This window comes from Oryx dammah, unplaced genomic scaffold (genome assembly GCF_014754425.2).
Source record: "Oryx dammah isolate SB20612 unplaced genomic scaffold, SCBI_Odam_1.1 HiC_scaffold_28, whole genome shotgun sequence".
Taxonomy (NCBI): Eukaryota; Metazoa; Chordata; class Mammalia; order Artiodactyla; family Bovidae; genus Oryx; species Oryx dammah.
In genome coordinates, this window is record NW_024070212.1 from 626,044 (window position 1) to 649,702 (window position 23,659).

A 23,659-nucleotide genomic window follows, 5' to 3' on the forward strand; every position below is an offset into this window, starting at 1 on the left:
TTTATTAGTGTTAATTGCTCAGTCATGCCCGACTCTTGGCGACCCCAGGGACTGCAGTCCACCAGGCTCCTCTGTCCATAAAATTTTCCAGGCAAGGATACTGAAGTGGGTTACCATTTCCTTCTCCAAGGGATCTTCCCAACCCAGGGATCGAACCCGGGTCTCCTGCACTGCAGGCAGATTCTCTACCGACTGAGCTACAAGGGAAGCCCAATGCATAGCTTCAAAAACAAAAGTAGGAATCTCATTAAATACACTAATGTGAGTTGGCAAATCACATATCACTCAAAAATGGAAAGAAATTTCTTTATTAATCAGAGTAACTATTAAAGTAATTAGTAAAAACTGAAGTCCTTTCCACTGAACGAATCTGTTCTCTCTGAAAAAATCTCATTTCAGATGTCCCACTCCAGATTTATACCCTTTCTAGTATTCCACACCTTAATAACATCGCTATCCACCCACACCTAGTTGATCACTATCCACCACAACTTGATCACCTAGTTTATCAAGTCAAAAACTAACATTTCTCTTTCCTTAATCCACTATATAAGAAAGTGGAAATACTAACAAAGGTCATACCAAAGAAAGCTCAAACTACCTAACAATTGCACTCATCTCACATGTTAGTCAAGTAATGCTCAAAATTCTCCAAGCCACGCCTCAACAATACATGAACTGTGAACTTCCAGATGTTCAAGCTGGTTTTAGAAAAGGCAGAGGAACCAGAGATCAAATTGCCAACATCTGCTGGATCATTAAAAAAGCAAGAGAGTTCCAGAATAACATCTATTTCTACTTTATTGACTATGCCAAAGCCTTTGACTGTGTGGATCACACTAAACTGTGGAAAATTCTTCAAGAGATGGGAATACCAGACCACCTGACCTGCCTCTTGAGAAACCTGTATGCAGGTCAGGAAGCAACAGTTAGAACTGGACATGGAACAACAGACTGGTTCCAAATAGGAAAAGGAGTACGTCAAGGCTGTGTATCGTCGTCACCCTGCTTATTTAACTTATACACAGAGTTCATCATGAGGAATGCTGGGCTGGATGAAGCACAAGCTGGAATCAAGATTGCCGGGAGAAATATCAATAACCTCAGATATGCAGATGACACCACCCTTACAGCAAAAAGTGAAGAAGAACTAAAGAACCTCTTGATGAAAGTGAAAGAGGAGAGTGAAAAAGTTGGCTTAAAGCTCAACATTCAGAAAACGAAGATCATGGCATCTGATCCCATCACTTCATGGCAAATAGATGGAGAAGCAGTGGAAACAGTGTCAGACTTTATTTTTCTGGGCTCCAAAATCACTGCAGATGGTGACTGCAGCCATGAAATTAAAAGACGCTTACTCCTTGGGAGAGAAGTTATTAATAACCTAGCTGCTGCTGCTGCTGCTAAGTCGCTTCAGTCATGTCCAACTCTGTGCGACCCCAGAGACGGCAGTCCACCAGGCTTCCCTGTCCCTGGGATTCTCCACGCAAGAACAATGGAGTGGGTTGCCATTTCCTTCTCCAAAGCATGAAAGCGAAAAGTGAAAGTGAAGCTGCTCAATCACACCTGACCCTCAGCGACGCCCTGGCCTGCAGCCTTCCAGGCTCCTCTGTCCATGGGATTTTCCAGGCAAGAGTACCGGAGTGGGGTGCCATTGCCTTCTCCAATTAATAACCTAGACAGCATATTAAAAAGCAGAGACATTACTTTGTCCACAAAGGTCTGTCTAGTCAAGGCTATGGTTTTTCCAGTAGTCATGTATGGATATGTGAGTTGGACTATAAAGAAAGCTGAGCACTGAAGAATTGATGCTTTTGACATGCGGTGGTGGAGAAGACTCTTGAGAATCCCTTGGACTGCAAGGTGATCCAACCAGTCCATCCTAAAGGAAATCAGTCCTGAATGTGCATTAGAAGGCCTGATGTTGAAGGTGAAACTCCAATACTTTGGCCACCTGATGCAAATATACAACTCACTGGAAAAGATCCTGATACCAGAGAAGACTGAAGGCAGGAGGAGCAGGGTGACAGGATGAGATGATTGGATGGCATCATCAACTCAATGTACACGATTTTCTGCAAACTCTAGGAGATGGTGAAGGACAAGGAAGCCTAGTATGCTGTAGTCCATGGCACTGCAGAGTCGGACAGGACTTAGTGTCTGAACTGAACTTCCCTGATTAACAGATAATTGTTGGATGAACTGTATTTATGTATATACAGTTAGTAATTTTACCAAAGGTTGGAATTTGTTTTTAATGTGGAAATGGGTCAATGCAATCAATAGAGAGGCATGCTACTGGAGGGAAACAGCAATAAGTGTCAATTTAAGAAAAAATAGATGCACAGGTGCAAACATTTATACATTTTAAAAACTGGAAATATTTTCCTATGTATACTTTCCTTGGATTAATGGTAAACACCGTTCTGAAAATGGATTTCCATTCTTGGATTTCCGAAAACACCTAAAACTAATGGCCAACAGAGATGGAAGTTGGCAGAGTAACAATATGAAATGAATATAACATATTGTAAAATACAACTAGCAACAAATGTGAAAGTGAACTAGCCATAACTTCTATCACTTTGCTAATCATCAGGTTACTGTCACTAATCTAGCTGGCCAAGCAGGTATCGCTTTCTTCATGCATCATGTTATAGACAACACTTCTAAAACTTCAAGCTTGGTCCAGGAGTGTCCAGATAGATGTTTGCTCTTCAATCTCTTAGTAAAAATCACCCCTCCCCGAATTCACCCCTACTCCTGTCTAAGGCACTGAATACAGAAACTTCTTGCCTTCTTTTACTCATACTTATTAAGCACCTACTATGTAACAGGTAATTTACTAAATGTTAAAGAAACTAAAACAAAATTGTCATTGTCCCAAATAAGTTAGAATCTAGTAGTGAGCAACATGCAAACACAAACATAGTAATTACTGCTGCTGCTGCTGCTGCTGCTAAGTTGCTTTAGTCATGTCCAACTCTGTGCGACTCCATAGACAGCAGCCTACCAGGCTCCCCTGGCCCTGGGAATCTCCAGGCAAGAAAACTGGAGTGGGTTGCCATTTCCTTCTCCAACGCATGAAAGGAAAAGTGGAAGTGAAGCTGCTCAGTCATGCCTGACTCTTAGCAACCCCATGGACTACAGCCTACCAGGCTCCTCCGACCATGGGATTTTCCAGGCGAGAGTACCAGAGTGGGTTGCCATTACCTTCTCCACATAGTAACTGCGTTATCCACAAAATACAAGAACATGGGGAAGGAATGCCTACATTCTCCTAGAGGAAATTAAGAGATTATTACAGATTATTTCAGATGAAGATCCAATACTTTGGCCACCTGATGCAAAGAACTGACTCACTGGGAAAGACCCTGATGCTGGGAAAGACTGAGGGCAGGAGGAGAAGGGGGGACAGAGGATAAGACGGTTGGATGGCATCACGAACTCAACAGACATGAGTTTGAGCAGGCTCCGGGAGTTGGTGATATACAGGGAAGCCTGGCATGCTGCAGTGCACGGGGTCTCAAAGAGCTGGACACAACTGAGCAACTGAACTGAACAGATAAGAGTTGAGGCTCAAAGGATGAAATTAAACTTGCCAAGTAGGTAGGAGGTGCATGGGAAAGAACACACCACTAACCGAGAAAAGTAGAAGAAAAGCACAGAAGAAACAAATAACATTTTATGCTCTAAGAACCAAAGGTAGCTGGATGAAACCACATCAAGCATTTGCATATATTCAGGATTTCTTTAACAGAGGATGTTCCAAGGCTACCAGAGGACTAACTTCCTTCTGTTTCATCTATACCATAAGAAGGACTTTTGGGAGTCCTCATGGTATAGACAGTCCCAGACTATCGTCTAAAGTCTCTTACAGGAATCCATACAAGATTGGGATCCTGAACTTTGTTTCTATTTACCTTGACCTTCAAGGCCACCAAAACTGAAGTTTAGATATAAGACTGACAAATATCTTCAGGGCAAAAGCTATCATGCCCACTTCTCTGGATTCACCTTTTTCCCTTCCACTTTGTATAATTTTATTTATTTACTTTTGGCTATGCTGGGCCTCCGTTCCTGGGTGGGCTTCTCTCTAGCTGTGGAGCGCAAGGACTACTGTCTAGCTGCAATGCACAGGCTTCTCACTGTGGAGGCTTCTCTTGCTGTGGAGCACAGGCTCCAGTGTGTGTGGGCGCCGTGTTGCCGCTCCCAGGCTCTAGAATTGTGGCTCAAGGGCTTAGTTGCTCCACAGCACCTGGAATCCTCCCAGATCAGAGACTGAACTCATGTCTCCTGCACTGGCAGGTGGATTCTTTACCACTAAGCCACTAGGGAAGACTTCCCTTCTATTTTAGACTGACAATTCTTTACTATCAAAATAGTCTTTTGTTACTTTTAGTATAATTTTTTAACCAAGTATTTCTGAGTTCATTTCAGTAGGAGAATTGGTCCAAAGAAACTAGCCTGTGACTTTAAGGGGGAAAGTTTTATATATATATATATATATATATATATATATATAAAAAATATATATAGCTTTTATATATATCATATATATATTTGAGATCTATGATATATATAATTAAGATATGATGCCATTAATAAGGAACACTTAAATCTATTTTTTAAAAGTTTTAAAAATTTTATATGCCATAAATTAATTTTCCCATCAACTCACAGGATCTAAAAATAGAGTGGGACTACAAGAACAGGTAATATCTGACTCAAGATCAAAAAACTTGACTTTCCTACATAATGAATTATCAGTGCTTCAAAACAATAAATATATATGACAGCAAATTTTGATCTATTAAAACCATTATAAGAAAACTATAGTCTTTTTATACTTAAAATCTATTAAAGTATTATCTGTTAGTCATTTCTCAAATTGAAAAGAGTAATCAATTTAAAGGGAAAATAAAATCTTTTAAAAATTACTCCAATAGGTATATTCACAAAACAATTGAAAGCAGGGGCTTGGAGAGATACCTGTACTGTTATGCTCATAGCAGCATTATTCACAATAGCCAAAAAGGTGGAAATAACCCAAGTGTCCACTGGCAGATGAAAGTATAAGCAAAATATGATATATACATACAATGTCAGCTTTAAAAAGAAAAGAAATCCTGACACATGAATGAACCTTAAGAACCTTATTCTAAGTAAAATAAGCCAGTCATATAAGGACAAATACTGTATACAAACACTTATATGAGGTACCTGGAACAGACAAATTCAAGGACATAGAAAATAGAATAATGGTTGCCATGCGCTGGAGAAGGGAAGAATGGAGCGTTACTGCTTAATGAGCAGGGTCAGCTTTGCAAGACTGGAGTTTTGTGGCTCAATGATGGTGATGATATCACAACAATATGAATCAACTTAATGCTGGAACACTGAACTCTAGAAAACGGTTAACAAGGTGAATTTTATGTAATGTGTATTTTCACAATTTTTATTTTAAAAAGTAAAGCTCTATATTAAAAAAAAAATTACTCCATTGGTATCTAGGTATTTAAATTCTATAAACATTAAACTTCTGATGTGTGCTGCATGCTGTCACTTCACTTGTGTCCGACTCTGGGCGACCCCATGGACTGTGGCCCACCAGGCTCCTCTGTCAATTCTCCAGGCAGGAATACTAGAGTGGGTAGCCATTCCCTTCTCCAGAGGATTTTCCTGCCCTAGGAACTGAACCTGGGTCTCCCTCATTACAGGCAGATTCTTTATCTGAGTCACCAGGGAAGGCCCAATTTCTGATTGTGATAATCCAAAAGTATTCCACATACACATTATTCTAGGAAGTTTTCTCTGTTGTAAGAAAAAGATTCTTTGAGTAATTGCAAGCTATGACAATCAGGATTTGGAAACAACAACTTTCCCTCTGCTAAGTCAAGACAGATAAGTAAAGCTATCTCTCCTTTAATGAAGAAAAGCCTCAATATGAACCTCTTTTTAGGCTGTAGAACCACAAACATTTATTTAATTATCTAAACTATTTAAATATAGAAAAATTTTTTTTAAAAATGAACCATATATTCTGTAAGATTGCTAATATTAAAACTTTAGTCTGATAATCTACAATGTTCTCATTCACATGAAAGTATATGTATACCTACTTACTTATATAAAGTCAGAAAAAGAGCCAATAAAAATTAGAACATAATCCTAATTAAAACTCAGTATGATATCCCAGTTTACTGAATTAGATGTTATGAGCATTTTAGTTTCTTAAAATGCTTGGCTGATTCTGTGATTATAAGATTAGATTCTGTGAGCATAAAAGAAAAAAAAAATCACAGTTTTCCCCACAAAGAATGGTTTATTGAGATATCATTTTTTACAATTTTATCCCCATGAATAAATGGAGCATATTTAAATTTTCTAGAGTTGAATAAAATCTAATGTTTTCCTAAAGAAATTAAGTAACTGGATGCAATAACTTCCAAATTATGTAATAAACTTTAGCAAAATAACAACATTCTCTGCAAATGCCCACTTTATGATTATGCACTATTTGATTTCTAGCTTCTTTTTTTTTTTTCTTATTAAGTTGTAGATTTTTAAAAACCACTTTACCTTTCTGCTGTAAGGATTACTAATTACTAGCTTGGTGTCATCTGAGCCAGATAAAATATATTCTCCAGTCTCATTCCAACAGATTGTATTAACCTAAAAAGAAAGCAAAAGAAGAAATTTAAGCAAACTTAAAGTAATAATAAGTATGGCATCTTCAATTAGCTGATGGTTCAGAATTTTGTATCACTGGACAGCATATTCAAAAGCAGAGACATTACTTTGCCAACAAAGGTCCATCTAGCCAAGGCTATGGTTTTTCCTGTGGTCATGTATGGATGTGAAAGTTGGACTGTGAAGAAAACTGAGCGCCAAAGAATTGATGCTTTTGAACTGTGGTGTTGGAGAAGACTCTTGCGAGTCCCTTAGACTGCAAGGAGATCCAACCAGTCCATTCTAAAGGAGATCAGTCCTGGGTGTTCTTCGGAGGAATGATGCTGAAGGTGAAACTCCAGTACCTTGGCCACCTCATGTGAAGAGTTGACTCACTGGAAAAGACCCTGACGCTGGGAGGGATTGGGGGCAGGAGGAGAAGGGGACAACAGAGGATGAGATGGCTGGATGGTATTACCAACTCAATCGATATGAATTTGGCTGAATTCTGGGAGTTGGTGATGGACGGGGAGGCCTGGCATGCTGCAATTGATGGGGTCACAAAAAGTCGGACACGACTGAGCAACTGAACTGAACTGAATGAGATTACATCTACGGTAAATAATATTTACCAGTTTACTTAGTGAAAATATATACTGAGTACCATTTAGCAACACAATACTCCATTAATTTATAAAGACTCATAAATTAAGTATAAGTCTTTCTTAAGTTCTATTTAAATTTATTTTAAATAGTCCATTTTATATACAGGGATATAAAACCAAGTCACCTAAAAAGGAATTAGAAAAACTCACTAAAGAGCTTTAGCAATTAAGGCTGTGTGGCACTGTCATGATCACAAACATAGATATAAATCAATGGCACAGAACTGAGTCCAAAAATAACCCTTATATTTATGGTTCAGATAATTCTTCACAAGGGGGCTAAGACAACTGAATGGAGAAAGAATAATCTTTTTCAACAAATGGGGCAGTAACCACTAGATATACACAAGCAAATGAACAAATCTGGATCCCTACTTCACATCATATGTGTGTTAGTCGCTCAGTCATGCCCGACTCTCTGTGACCCCATGGACTGCAATCCACCAGGTTCCTCTGTCCATGAGATTTTCCAGGCAAGGATACTGGAGTGGGTTGCCATTTCCTTCTCCAGGGGATCTTCCCAACCCAGGGATCGAATCCGGGTCTCCTGCACTGCAGGCAAATTCTTTACCAACTGAGCTACAAGGGAAGCCCTAAGTAACTAAAAATCATCAAAGATTTAAATATAAGAACGAAAACTTTAAAACTCTTAGAAGGAAACAGATCTCAATCTTCATGAAAACTAGAACCACAATAACCACTTCACATTCATTAAGATGACTATAATAATTTAAGAAAAAACATAGCATATAAGAAGAAAATGCTAAGAAATTGGAACTATGATACATTTCTGGTAGGGATGCATTACAATACAACTATTTGGAAAGCAGTTTGGAAGTATGTCAAAAACTGAAACAGTCACCCTGAAGTGAAGTCGCTCAGTTGTGTCCGACTCTTTGCAACCCCATGGACTGTGGCCTACCAGGCTCCTCAGTCCATGACATTTTCCAGGCAAGAGTACTGGAGTGGGTTGCCATTTCCTTCTCCAGGGGATCTTCCCAACCCAGGGATTGAACCCAGGTCTCCCGCACTGCAGGCAGACGCTTTACAGTCTGAGCCACCAGGGAAGCCCTTACCTGAAACAGTAACCCTATGAGCCAGCAATTCTACAACAAAATGTAGAATTTTCAGAGAACTGAAAACATACCACATAAAATCTTGTACACAAAAGTTCATAGCTGCATTATTGACAACAGGCAAAAAGGGAAGGGAAGTAATTCAAATGTCTACCAACTCATTCTGAGTGAAGTAAGTCAGACAGAGAAGGAGAAATATCTTATGATATCCCTTATATGTGGAATCTAAAAAGAAATGATACAAATGAACTTACAAAACAGAAAGGAGTCACAGACTTAGAAAATAAACGCGGTTGCCAGGAGGAAGGGAGTTTCACAAGGTCATATACAGGTTGCTATACTCAAAATGGATAACCAACGAGAACCTTCTGTATAGCACATGGGAGTCTATTCAATGTTATGTGCCAGCCTGGATAGGACGGGGGTATGGGGGTGAATGGATACACATATATATGTGGCTGAGTCCCTCTGTTATTCAACTGAAACTACCACAACATTGTTAATCAACTATAACCCAATACAAATAAAAAGTTTTGATGTTTAGGGAAAAAAGATATTTTCTCCCCTGCCAAAAAAGTGACTAATTCATTTCCTCATAATAAAATATCCATACAATGAAGTATTATTCAGCCATAAAAAGAAATAATAATACATGGTGCAACATGGATGAACCTTAAAAATATTACAGTAAGCAAAAGAAGCCAGTCTGAAGGCTACACATTATATGGTTCATTTACATTAAAATTACAAAATAAGCTTATCAGAGAGACCAGAAAGCAGATGTAGTGACTGCCAAGAGCTGGCAGAGGGGGAACGGGTGTGACTGATAACTGGTATGGGCTTTCTCTTTTGGATGGTGAAAATATACTGGAATTAGGTCATGGTGACCGGTATACAACTTTATGAATACAGTAAAAAAGCAATGAACCAAACACTTAAAACAGATGAATTTTTATGAAATGTGAACTGTATCTAAGTAGTTTCAAAAAAATTACTGACTTCCCCTTTTTAGTCAAGATGGAATAAGAAGAACTATCACATCTGAACAACCAAAACACAGCAGAATATACATTCTTTTTAAATACACATGATACATTCACCAATACAGAAAACACTTACTTAGGGGACATAAAATAAGTCTCAATATATTTAAAAGACTTCAAATTCCACATAAATATGCTCTGTGTCCAAAACAGAATTAAATTAGAAATCACTAACACAAAGAAATATTTGAAAACTATAAAATAATAGATGGTCAAAAAAGAAATCACAGAATTACAAAATATTTTTAACTTGTTTTTTCCTTTTATTAAAGCAAAACATATCTTGATTTATGGACTGCAGGTAACAGTGCTTAAAAGCAAATTTATAGCACAGAAACACCTATATTAGAAAGATAAAGGTACTATAACAATGACTTTCGCTTCCACTCTAAAAGCTATAACAAGGAGACCAATGAAATCAAGTCAAAAGACAGTTGGAAATAATGAATATAAGAGCAGAAATCAATGAAAAAGAAAACAGGAAAACACAGAAAACTGATAAAACCAGAAACTGGTGCTTTGAAAAAACAAATAAAATTAATGCACCTCTACTCAGATTAATCAAGAAAAAGAAGGGTGGAGGAACTTATTATCAATATCAAAAATGAGAGCAGTTAACACATAACATCATTATGAATACTTGAGCATGTAATATAATACCATGAACAACTTTATACAATAAATTCAATGATAGAGAGAGTTAACAAAAGCCTTGAAATATAAATACTAAACAAAATTTTCTCAAGACATTTTCCATTTTTCTTAAACTGTAGTTAGAATTTTCACCAAAGAAAACTCCAGGTCCAGACTGCTCTACTGGTGAAATCTGCTGAATATTTATTTTCAACAATGAAAATTTTGTACCAACTCTTTCAGAAAATTAAAGAGAACAGTACACTTCCAAACTCACTGGCACAAGATGATGGATCAATATCCTTAATGTACACACAAAAATTCTAAAACAATTTTAGCAAACTGAATAAAACAGTGTAAGAAAATAGATAATACATCACGACTCAAGGAGATTTATTTCTGAAATGCAAGAATAGTTTGACACTCAAATCAGTACAATCCATATTAACAAACAGAAACAGAAAAGCATACGATCACTGCAATAAACGCAGAATAGAGATGTGAAAAATAACCAAGTAACAATTCACAATAAGAGCTCTCAGCAAAATTGAAAGGAACTTTCTTCAATCTGACAATGAATATTTATTAAAAAACAATCATACTAAATAATGAAATCCTGGATGCTTTCCCTCTATGATTAGAATAAGAAAAGGAAGTTGGCTCTCTCACCACTTCTGTTCAACACTGTCTAGAATTTTAGAGAGTACAATAAGATAAGAAAAAGAAATAAAAGGAAATCAGACAGAAAAGAAGTAAAATGTCTCAGATGACATGACTGTTGATGTAGAATAATAAAGCTGGCTTAAAGCTCAACATTTGGAAAACAAAGACCATGGCATCTGGTCCCATCACTATATGGCAAATAGATGGACAAACAGTGGAAACAGTGGCAGACTTTATTTTGGGGGGCTCCAAAATCACTGGAGATGGTGATTGCAGCCATGAAATTAAAAGACACTTACTCCTCAGGAGAAAAGTTACGACCAACCTAGACGGCATATTAAAAAGTAGAGATGTTACTTTGCCAACAAAGGTCCATCTAGTCAAGGCTATGGTTTTTCCTGTAGTCATGTATGGATATGAGAGTTGGACTATAAAGAAAGCTGAGCACTGAAGAATTGATGCTTTTGAACTACGGTGTTGGAGAAGACTCTTGAGAGTCCCTCAGACTGCAAGGAGATCCAACCAGTCCATGCTAAAGGAAATCAGTCCTGAATATTCATTGGCAGGACTGATGTTGAAGCTGAACTCCAGTACTTTGGCCTCCTGATGCAAAGAGCTGACTCATTTGAAAAGACCCTGATGCTGGGAAAGACTGAAAGTGGGAGAAGGGGATGACAGAGGATGAGATGGTTGGATGGCATCACTGACTCAATGGACATGAGCTCCGGGAGTTGGTGATGGACAGGGAGGTCTAGCCTGCTGCAGTCCATAGGGTCACAAAGAGTCAGACATGACTGAGTGACTGAACTGAGAGAATCATAAAAAAGGGGAATGGACTAACAAGTAAGTTTAGGAAGTTTGACGGACACAGATGAACACAATACTCCCTTGGTAACCATGAGGGTGTGGAGAATCCCAGGGATGGGGGAGCCTGGTGGGCTGCCGTCTGTGGGGTCGCACAGAGTCGGACACGACTGAAGCTACTTAGCAGCAGCAGCAGCAACCATGAGCATGAGTTCCAGGAGAACCTAACAAATACAAATCTGAGGATGTTCAAGTCCCTTACACAAAACGGAACATTTTAGTCAACCCTCAGTGGCCATAAATGAGAAACCTGCAGACATGGAGGGATGAGCATATGTCAAAACAGACAACATGAGGGATTAAAACCACATTTTAGGGACTTGCCTGGCAATCCAGTGATTAAGATTTTGCCTTCCAATGCAGGAGGCATGGGTTTGATCCCTGGTCGGGAAGCTAAGATTCTACATGCCTCACAGTCAAAACATCAAAACATAAAACAGAAGCAATATCGTAACAAATTCAATAAAGATTTTTTAAATGGTCCACATCAAAATAAAAAAAACTTAAAAAAACACACATTTTGATATCTACTTGTTGTTCAGTCACTAAGTCGTGTCCGACTCTTTGCAACCCCATGAACTGCAGCACACCAGGCTTCCCTGTCCTTCACTATCTCCCAGAGTTTGCTCAAACTCATATTCATTGAGTTGGTGATGCCATCCAGCCATCTCAGCCTCTGTTACTCCCTTCTCCCCTTGCCTTCAATCTTTCCCAGCATCAGTCTTTTCCAACCAGTTGGCTCTTTGCATCAGGTAGCCAAAGTATTGGAGCTTCAGCTTCAGCATCAGTCCTTTCAATGAATATTCTGGGTTGATGTCCATTACAATTGACTGGTTTCAGATCTCCATGCTGTCCAAGGAATTCCCAAGTCTTCTCTAGCACCACAATTTGAAAGCATTCAGCATTCAATTCTTCAGCATTCAGCTTTCTTTAGGGTCCTACTCTCATATCCATGTATGACTACTGAAAAAGACATAGCTTTGATTACACAGTCCTTTGCCAGCAAGGTGATGTTTCTGCTTTTTAATACAGTGTCTAGGTTTGGCATAGGTTTTCTTCCAAGGAGCAAGTGCCTTTTAATTTCATAGCTGCAGTCACCATCCATAGTGACTTTAGAGCCCAAGAAAACAGTCTGACTACTTCCTTTTTATTCCCATCTATTTGCCATGAAGTGATAGGACTATTGAGCTTAAAGCCCACTTTTTCACTCTTCTTTCACCACCATCAACAGGCTCTTTATTCCTCTTTGCTTTCTGCCATGAGAGTGGCATCATCTGCATATCTGAGGTTGTTGATATTTCTCCTGGCAATTTTGATTCCAGCTTGTGAGTCTGCCAACTCGACATTTTGCATGATGTACTCTGCATATAAGTTGAATAAGCAGGGTGACAATATACAGCCCTGACGTACTCCTTTCCCAATCTGGAACCAGTTCCTTGTTCATGTCTGGTCCTAATTGTTGCTTCTTGTCCTGAATATAGGTTTCTCAGGAGGCAGATAAAGTGGTCTGATATTCTCATCTCTTTAAGAATTTTCCAGTTTGTTGTGATTCACATAGTCAAAGGCTTTAGTGCAGTCAATGAAGCAAATGTAGATGTGTTCTGGAATTCCCTTGCTTCTTCTATGAGATCCAGTGGACTTCGGCAATTTGATCTCTGGTTCCTCTGCATTTTCTAAAACCAGGTTTTACATGTGGATGTATGGTTTACATACTACTGTTGAAGCCTAATTGAAGGATTTGAGCACTGCCTTGTTAGTATGTGATATGAGTGCAACTGTACAGTAGTTTGAACATTCTTTGGCATTGCCTTTCTTTGGGATTGGAATAAAAACTGACCTTTTCCAGTTCTGTGGCCATTGTTGAGTTTTCCAAGTTTGCCGGCATATTGAATGCAGCACTTTAACAGCATTATCTTTTAGGATTTTAAATAGCTCAGCTAGAAATCCATCACCTCCTCTAGCTTTGTTCGTTGTAATGCTTCCTAAGATGCACTTGACTTCACACTCCAGGATGTCTGCCTCTAGTAACTACTAGAATGTCTAAAATTTTTAAAACGATGAATGTATCAGGTTTGAAGGAAGAAAAACTACAACAGTATAATAGTAGCAAACTTCAACATACCACATAAACAATGGATAAATCATACTGACAGAAAGTCAACAGGAAACATCAGACTTGAAATATTTAGATCAAATGATTCTAATACATGTAGAGAGAATATTCAATCCAACAGCAGCAGAACACTCTTCTTAAGTGCACAGAGAACATTCTCCAAGATAAATCATATTAGATCCAAGAACTTGTATTAGCAAACTTCAAAGAATAAATCATACCAAGTATCTTTTCTGACCACAGTGCTATGAAAATAGAAATCAATAGAAAGAAAACTGAAAATTTGACCAACATGTGGAAGTTAAATAACACATTCCTGGACAACCAGATCATCAAAGAAAAAAAAAATCAAAAATATCTTGATACAAGTGAAAATAGAAATAAAACATATGGGATGCAGCAAAAGTAGTTCTAAGCAGGAAGTTCACAGCAATCAATGCCTACATTAGGGAAAAAAAAGAAAGATCTCAAATAAACCACCTAAATTTACACACTGAAGAACTAGAAAAGAAAAACAAAGTCCAAAGTTGGCAGAAGGAAAGAGATGATAAATATCAGAGCAGAGAGGGCTGCTGTTGCCAGCGACCCCGTCCCCTCTGTGAGCCACTGCTGACCCATGCCTCCACAGGAGACCCTCCAACACTAGCAGAGAACACTATAATATCCTTCATGGTATCCATGGCAACTGTACTTGTAACTGGAGGATTTATTTGAGCTTTGTCACAAAGAAGAGCCAACACCCTCATCTCACAGTAGAGTTCAGGGCAGAGATCTAGGGCTTCTTATACCATGGCCTCAACAGAGCTGGATTTTACTGTCACGGGGCCTGTGAACATCAAAGCAACCTCAGCCTGGTGAGCCTCAGTTTTCAGCCACAAGCTTCATTGGAACAAGCCGACTCCTTTCCAACAAAATCAACCTTAGAACTCAACTTTCCATCCTTTCCTACAAAGTCCACCACTTCCCACGGAAACTGAGTCATCTGGTGACTCTCCCTTCTTCCAGGATCTCCTTCACCATCAAAACTTTCCATAGTCTGGGCCATCCTGATTTCCAACGGTACAATAATAGTCTTCGGATTGGCCTTTCAACACCACCCTCACCCACCTAAATCAATCATAACGGTTTTCCCGGAATCCTAAGTAGGATTTCTTATCTTTCTTAGCTATTACGAAAGGAAATCACAAACAGGCTAAACAGAATTTTGAGGATATAGCCTAAATGCCTGATGAGTTTCCAAGCTAAAACTTGCACACACTAGTTGGACATGAAAGAAAGTGAAAGCTAAAGTCACTTAGTCATGTCCAACTCTCTGTAACTCCATGGACTACAAGTCCATGGAATTCTCCAGGACAGAATACTGGAGTGGGTATTCCTTTCTCTATGGGATCTTCCCAACCCAGCATCAAACCCAGGTCTCCTGCATTGCAGGCAGATTCTTTACCAGCTGAGCCACCAGGGAAGTCCAGGAATACTGGAGTGAGTAGCCTATCCCTTCTCCAAGGGATTTTTCTGACCCAGGAATCAAACGGGGGTGTTCTACATTGCAGGTGGATTCTTTACCGACTGAGCTACAGGGAAGTCCTAACTGAACATTACAATGTAAAAAATATTTTGTCTCAGAAAAAAATAGTATTTTTCCAAACAGCTATATATTTATGTATTTTCGTATTCAATGTAGGAATTATTAAACATAGTATTTTTACCTACAAATTTCTCATGTTTCAGCAGTTTCAGTTGTAATGTCTTCTTTCATCTATATCTTTATAATCTTGTTAAGTCTAGCACAAAGTTTGTCAATTTTGCTAATCTTTTCAAAAAACCAACCATTAGTTTCACTAATCTTTTATTTTTTCTATTCTCTATTTTATTCATTTCTTCTCTGATCTTTTTGTTTTTTAACCACAAATTATCCAAAGTTTTTATTTTAGCCTAAAATGTGCTGTGCTAAGTTACTTCAGTCATGTCTGACTCTATGGACCATAGCCCACCAAGTTCCTCCATGGTAGTCTCCAGGCAAGAACACTGGAGAAGGTTGCCATGCCCTCCTCCAGGGGATCTTGCTGACCCAGGGATTGAACCTCTCTGAGGTTTCCTGCAAAGGTAGGCCTGCTCTGACCTACAAATTACCCTGGGATCCCCAGGTTGTGCAAGTGGTAAAGAGACAATGCAGGAAACCTCAAAGAAACAGGTTCAAAAAAAAGAGAAGAACAGAAGTGAACAAAATAAAAAATCAGAGCAGAAATGAATAAAATAGAGAACAGGAAAATAACAGAAAAAGATCAGTGAAACTAAGAGTTGGTTTTTTGAAAAGATTAACAAAATTGACAAACTCTGTGTTAGACTTAACAAGATTATAAAAATATAGATGAAAGAAAAGACTACACCTGAAACCACTGAAACATATAAGATACTAATATGAAAAATTATACAGCAACAAATTACATAATCACCAATAAATTCAGAGGAACACATATCTGACCAAGACTGAATCATGAGAAAAGAAATCTGAAGAGACAAACAATGAGTAAAGACTTTCCAACAACAACAGAAAAGTCTTTGGCCAGATAGCTTCACAGGCTTTAAATGTTTTCCACACATTTAAAGAAGAATTAATAGTAATCCTTCTCAAACTCTTCCAAAAATCTGAAAACAAGAGAACAGTCCCAAACTCATTTTCTGAGGTAAGCCTCAGAAAGGTAACCCTCACATCAAGGCCAGATAAGGATACTACAAGAAAACCACAAGCCAACATTTCTGATGAATACAGAGGCAAAAATTCTCAACAAAATACTAGCAAATCAAATTCAAAAGCACATTAAAAGTATCATACACCATAATCATGTGGGACTTATCACCTGGATGCAAGGATGATTCAATATAAAGAAATCAATAATTGTTAATACACCTCATTAATGGAATGAAAGGTAAAAATCATATGATTATCTCAAAAGATGCAGAAAAAGCATCTAATTCAACATCTTTCAAGATAAAAATTCTTGGCAAACTAGGTATAGAAGGAATATACCTCAACATAATAAAGGCCATACATGACAAGTCCACAGGTAACATCATATCAATGGTGAAGCTGAAGAAAGCTTTTCCTCTACAACCAAGAGCAAGACAAGAAAGTTCAGTTTTCATCACTTTTATTCAACACAGTACAGGACGTTCCAGTCAGAGTAATAATTGGACAGGAAAAGGAAACAGAAGGCATCTAAACTGGAAACAAAAAAGTAAAATTCTCTCCGATTGAAGATGACCTCATCTTATATACAAATATTCTGAAGACTCCACCAAAAATTTGTCAGTGCTAACAAGTGAACTGAGTAGCTTTAAGATATAACATAAACAAAGAACAGTTGCATTCCTATACAATAAAACAATGAACTATCTGAAAAAGAAACAAAGAAAATGGCCCATTAGCATCAAAAACATCAAAATATATTCAGGAATAAATTTAATCAGGGAGCTGAAAGATCTATCTGGTATTTATATGACACAAAGATGAGAAATACTGAAGGCACAAAAAAATGGAAAGATAGGTGTCCTCATGTATGAGAATAGTTAATATTATACCATACCGCCGGAGAAGGCAATAGCACCCCACTCCAGTACTCTTGCCTGGAAAATCCCATGTACAGAGGAGCCTGGTGGGCCGCAGTCCATGGGGTCGCTAAGAGTCGGACACGACTGAGCAACTTCACTTTCACTTTTCACTTTCATACATTGTAGAAGGAAATGGGAAACCACTCCAGTATTCTTGCCTGGAGAATCCCAGGGGCAGGGGAGCCTGGTGGGCTGCCATCTATGGGGTCGCAGAGTCGGACACGACTGAAGCGACTAAGCAGCAGCAGCAGCAGCATACCATACCCCCAAACAGCCATATTCATGGCAATCCCCATCAAAACGCCAAAGGCATTTTTTCACAGAAATAGAATTTTAAGAAATCCAAAATTTGTATGGAATCGCCAAAGACTCCAAATAGCCAAAGCAATCTTAAAAAATTAAAATAAGGCTGAAGGCATCAAACATCTTGATCTCAGACTATATTACAAAATTGTTAAATCAAAACATTATGGTATTGTCTTAAGAACAGACACATAGACCAATGAAACAGAACAGAGCCCAGAAAATAACCCATGCATATATGGTAAATTAATTCACAACAAAGGTGCAAAGACTACCCAATGGGGAAAGAACAATCTCTTCACTAAACGGTGCTGGGAAAACTGGATGTTCACATGCCAGAGAAAATTACCATGCAATGGATTAAGGACTTAAACATAAAACCTGGAGGCAATAAAATTTCTAGGGGGGAAATGTGAAAAGCTCTTGACCTTGATCTTGGCAAAGGTATTTTTGGACATGACAAAAACAAAAGCAAAAATCAACAACTGATAATTACATCAAACTTAAAAGCTCTGTATAGCAACAGAAGCAACCAACAACATTAAGAAGCAACTTACAGAAGAGGAGAAATATGCAAACCTTCTATGTGATAAGGGATTAACATTCAAAATCTATAAGGAGCTCATATAACTTAATAGCAAAAAAAAAAAAAAAAAAACACAAGTAATCCAATTAAAAAATGGGCAAAGGCCCTGAATAAACATTTTTCCAAAGAAAATATACAAATGGCCAAAAAGGACACAAAAAGGTGCTCAGCATCACAAATCATCAGAAAAATGCAAATCAAAACCACAATAAGGGAGGTCCCTCATGGTCCCATGGTTAGGACTTGGTGCTTTCAATGCTGTGGCATCAGTTCAACCTGGAAGATGTGCAAAATGGACCAAAAATAAATAAATAAATAAATAAATAAATAAAGCACAATGAAATATTTTCTCACACTGTTTAGAATGAAGTGAAGTGAAGTCACTCAGTCACGTCCAACTCTTTGTGACCCCATGGACTGTAGCTTATCAGGCTCCTCCGTCCATGGGATTTTCCAGGCAAGAGTGCTGGAGTGGATTGCCATTGTTCAGAAGGGCTATCACCAAAAATATGAGAGGTAAGAAGTACTGATAAAGGCATGGAGAAAAGGGAACCCTTGTGCACCATTTGTGGCAAGGAAAACTGACACAGTCAACTACAGGAAAGAGTATGGAGGTTCCCCAAAACTTTTTACCAGAACTATCGTATAATCCAGCAATCCCACTCTCGGGTACCTATCTGAAGGAAATGAAAATACTATCTTACAGCAAACATTATCCTCAATGGTGAAAAACTGAAAGCATTTCCCCTAACGTCAGCAACAAGACAAGGGTGCCCACTCTCACCACTACTATTCAACATAGTTTTGTAAGGTTTGGCCACAGCAATCAGAGCAGAAAAAGAAATAAAAAGGATCCAGATTGGAAGAAAAATAAAATTCTCACTGTCTGCAGATGATATGATCCTCTACATAGAAAACCCTAAAGACTCCACCAGAAAATTACTAGAGCTAATCAGTGAATATAGTAAGGTTGCAGGATATAAAATTAACACACAGAAATCCCTTGCATTCCTATACACTAACAATGAGAAGATAGAAACAGAAATTAAGGAAACAATTCCATTCGCCATTGCAAGAAAAGAATAAAATAATTAAGAATACATCTACGTAAAACAAAAGACCTATATATAGAAAACTATAAAACACTGGTGAAAGAGATCAAAGAGGACACTAATAGATGGAGAAATATACCATGTTCATGGATCGGAAGAATCAATATAATGAAAATGAGTATACTACCCAAAGCAATCTATATTCAATGCAATCCCTATCAAGCTACCAATGGTATTTTTCACAGAACTAGAACAAATAATTTCACAATTTGTATAGAAATACAAAAAACCTCGAACAGCCAAAACAATCTTGAAACAGAAGAATGAACCTGGAGGAATCAACCTGCCTGACTTCAGACTGTACTACAAAGCCACAGTCATCAAGACAGTATGGTACTGGCACAAAGACAGAAATATAAATCAATGGAACAAAATAGAAAGCCCAGATATAAATCCATGCACCTATGGACACCTTATCTTTAACAAAGGAGGCAAGACTATACAATGGAGAAAAGACAATCTCTTTAACAAGTGATGCTGGGAAAACTGGTCAACAACTTGTAAAAGAATGAAACTAGAACACTTTCTAACACCAAACACCGTACACAAAAATAAACTCAAAATGGATTAAAGATCTAAATATAAGACCAGAAACTATAAAACTCCTAGAGGAAAACATAGGCAAAACACTCTCTGACATAAATCACAGCAGGATCCTCTATGACCCACCTCCCAGAATATTGGAAATAAAAGCAAAAATAAACAAATTGGACCTAATTAAAATTAAAAGCTTTTGCACAACAAAGGAAACTATAAGCAAGGTGAAAAGACAGCCTTCAGAATGAGAGAAAATAATAGCAAATGAAGCAACTGACAAAGAATTAATCTCAAAAATATACAAGCAGCTCCTGTAGCTCAAGTCCAGAAAAATAAACGACCCAATCAAAATATGGGCCAAAGAACTAAACAGACATTTCTCCAAAGAAGACATACAGATGGCTGACAAACACATGAAAAGATGCTCAACATCATTCATTATCAGGGAAATGAAATCAAAACCACAGTGAGGTAGCATCTCACACCGATCAGAACGGCTGCTATCAAAAAGTCTACAAGAGAGGGTGTGGAGAAAAAGGAACCAACCCTCTTACACTGTTGGTGGGAATGCAAACTAGTACAGCCACTAAGGAGAACAGTGTGGAGATTCCTTAAAAAAACGGAAATAGAACTGCCATATGACCCAGCAATCCCACTGCTGGGCATACACACCAAGGAAACCAGAACTGAAAGAGACACGTGTACCCCAGTGTTCATCGCAGCACTGTTTATAACAGCCAGGACATGGAAGCAACCTAGATGTCCATCAGCAGATGAATGGATAAGAAAGCTGCGGTACACATACACAATGGAGTATTACTCAGCTATTAAAGAGAATGCATTTGAATCAGTTCTAAGAGATGGATGAAACTGGAGCCTATTATACAGAGTAAATCAGAAAGAAAATATAGAAAATCAGAAAGTAAACACAGAAGTAAATCAGAAAGAAAAACACCAATACAGGTGTTTGTCAATGGATTATGCACAAAGAAAATAGGATAAACACACATACACACACACACACACACAGAGAATGGAATATTAGCCATAAAAATGAAGGAAATCCTGACATTTGCAACACAAAAATGAACACTGAAGGCAAGATAAAGAATGACAAATACTGTGGACTCTAAAAATGTTCCACTAACAGAAACAGAGAAGACTGGTAGCAGAGGTTGGAAGATGGAGGAAATGAGATGTTCAGAAAAATATAAACTTCCAGTTATATGATGAGTAAGCTCTGGAATCTAATCTACAGCATGGTGGTTACAGTTAACATTACTGTGCTACATACTTGAAAGATGCTGAGAGAGTATATATTAAATGTTCTCACAACCGTCACAACAACAAAATGCCAATTATGTGACATGATAAATGTGATGACTAAGCTTATTGCAGTAATCATTTTGAAATACATATACATATCAAATTATTCTATTTTACAAATTAAATTTATATAATGATATACGTAAAGTATATCACAATAAAGGCGGAAAAAAAATAGAGTAAAAGGATATCCATGAAACTAAAACAAGTGGTTATATGCTTCTGGGAGCAGAAAGAAATGGAGAAGACAGAAACAGAAGAGGGAGCAATATATACTTTATTTTTATACCATGAGAAGTTCAGTTCAGTCACTCAGTTGTGGCTGACTCTTGGCAACCCCATGGACTGCAGCATGCCAGGCTTCCCTGTCCATCACCAACTCCAAGAGCCTGCTCAAACTCACGTCCATCAAGTCAGTGATGCCATCCAACTATCTCATCCTCTGTCGTCTCCTTCTCTTCCTGCCTTCAATCTTTCCCAGCATTGGGGTCTTTTCCAATGAGTCAGTTCTTCGCATCAAGTGGCCAAAGTATTGGCACTTCAGCATCAGTCCTTCCAGTGAATATTCAGGACTGATTTCCTTTAAGATTGACTGATTGGATCTCCTTGCTGTCCAAGGGATTCACAAGAGTCTTCTCCAACACCACAGTTCAAAAGCATCAATTCTTCGGCACTAAGCTTTTTTTGTAAGTCCGACTCTCACATCCATGACTACTGGAAAAAACAAAGCTTTGACTAGATGGACCTTTGTTGGCAATGTTATGTCTCTGCTTTTTAATTTACTATGCTGTCTAGGCCTGTCACAGCTCTGCTTCCAAGGAGCAAGTGTCTTTTAATTTTGTGGCTGTAGTCACCATCCACAGTGACTTTGGAGACCAAGAAAATGAAATCTGACACTGTTTCCACTTTTTCTCCCATCAGTTTGCCATAAGCATATATCATTTTGATTCATTCCCCTCAAGAATGGTTTTAAGTTTTAAAATAAATAATACATTTCTAAACTATATTTATATATTATTCCACAATCAAAGACAGGAAAAAAAAAAGTACAGCTTAGTAGTCATGGTGCACAGGCTTAGCTGCTCTGTGGCATGTAGGACCCTCCCAGATCAGGGATGGAACCCACGCTGCCTGCATTAGCAGGAGTATTCTTTACCACTTTACCACTGTGCCCCCAGGGAAGCCCAACAAAAAGGATACAGAAACAAGGTAAATGACATTACAAGGAAATAAACCACTATTGAGAATGAGGGACAATGTTTAGGAAATTTGACTCCGTTTCTAAAACAAGCCAATGGCAGGGACAAAAAAGGGAAAGACTATTCATTAATAGGGATTTAAGAGGTACAGCCATCAAAGTATGGATGTCACCTGGATCCTCTTTTGAACAAACAGCTATTAAAAATATATATTTTTAAACAATGGGAAAATGTTTATTTTGGACTGTGTATTAGATGATATAAAAAATATACATACATTAAATTATATAATGCCATTTTGATTACATAGGAGAAATGTCCATTACTCTAGCACATGAGAATGAATGACTCATCAACAACCAGCAATGAAATGGAGATCTTGTTTTGATAATTGTATAGCACCAATGGAACCAGAGTAGCCACAATTTTCATGGATTCAGATCTATAGAACATTAGCTAATAAATTTCAGGTGTCTGAAGCTGCTTAAAAAAAAAAAAAGAAAGAAAAATGCCCATTATTGTTAGGTTACATATAAAAGTGAAATGCTGTATCTGAGATTTGCTTTAAAACACTTCAGCAAGGAAAAAACATGAACTGGAAAACGTGCCAAAATCTTAACTGCTAAATCCAAGTGCTGAGTATATAAGAAGCAGGACTCAAGTTTTCATAATAAAAATTTTAAAAGACTTTTATTTTTATCTTATCAATTTCAGGGTGCTATTAGACATGCAACTGGGAATGTTTAGTACAGAATTTTATATATAAATTGAGCTCTGGGAAGAAGTAGAAAATTAGAAGTTATATGTTCTAGCCATGGGACTGAACAGAATCACTTAGAAAAGTGGGAGGGTGGGAGAAGCCAAGATAGAGTGTTGGTATATCTAACATTTGAAGGTGGAGAAATAGAGAAGTGGGGGAAGAAGATGGAGAAGATACAGGAAGTCACTGAGAGAAAAAGAAAACCAAGAGAGTGTGGTGTTACCAGAAACCAAGAGAAAAGTATTGCAAAAAGGAAAATGTATTCAATGAATGTCTAAAAGTTTCTGGAAAGTTTGGAACTTTCCTAGAAGTCCAGCGGTTGGTGGTCTGCCTTGCAATGAGGGAGACGTGGGTTCAATCCCTGGTGGGGAACTAAGATCCCATATGCCACAGAGCAGCAAGGCTCACGTGCTGCAACTAAGATCCAGTACAGCCAAATAAAGAAATACTTAAAAAGTTTCTGAGAAGTGACTAATAGATTTGAAGACATGAAGACCA

General features: G+C 38.0%; 1 protein-coding gene and 1 pseudogene across 10 annotated transcripts in view; one reads left to right on the forward strand and one right to left on the reverse strand.

Moving 5' to 3' along the window:
* DCAF6 (DDB1 and CUL4 associated factor 6) overlaps positions 1–23,659 on the reverse strand; it is a 183,804-nt gene that overhangs the window by 120,950 nt on the left and 39,195 nt on the right. For all 10 annotated transcript variants that reach the window (XM_040229940.1, XM_040229938.1, XM_040229934.1 and 7 more), the window contains exon 3: positions 6,583–6,675. Coding sequence is in view for 8 of the 10 variants with exons in the window: in XM_040229938.1 (XP_040085872.1) it covers positions 6,583–6,675 (93 nt within the window). In the remaining 2 variants the exon portion in view is untranslated. The remainder of the gene's footprint in view (positions 1–6,582; positions 6,676–23,659) is intronic.
* Positions 13,674–15,029, forward strand: LOC120856639 (annotated as a pseudogene).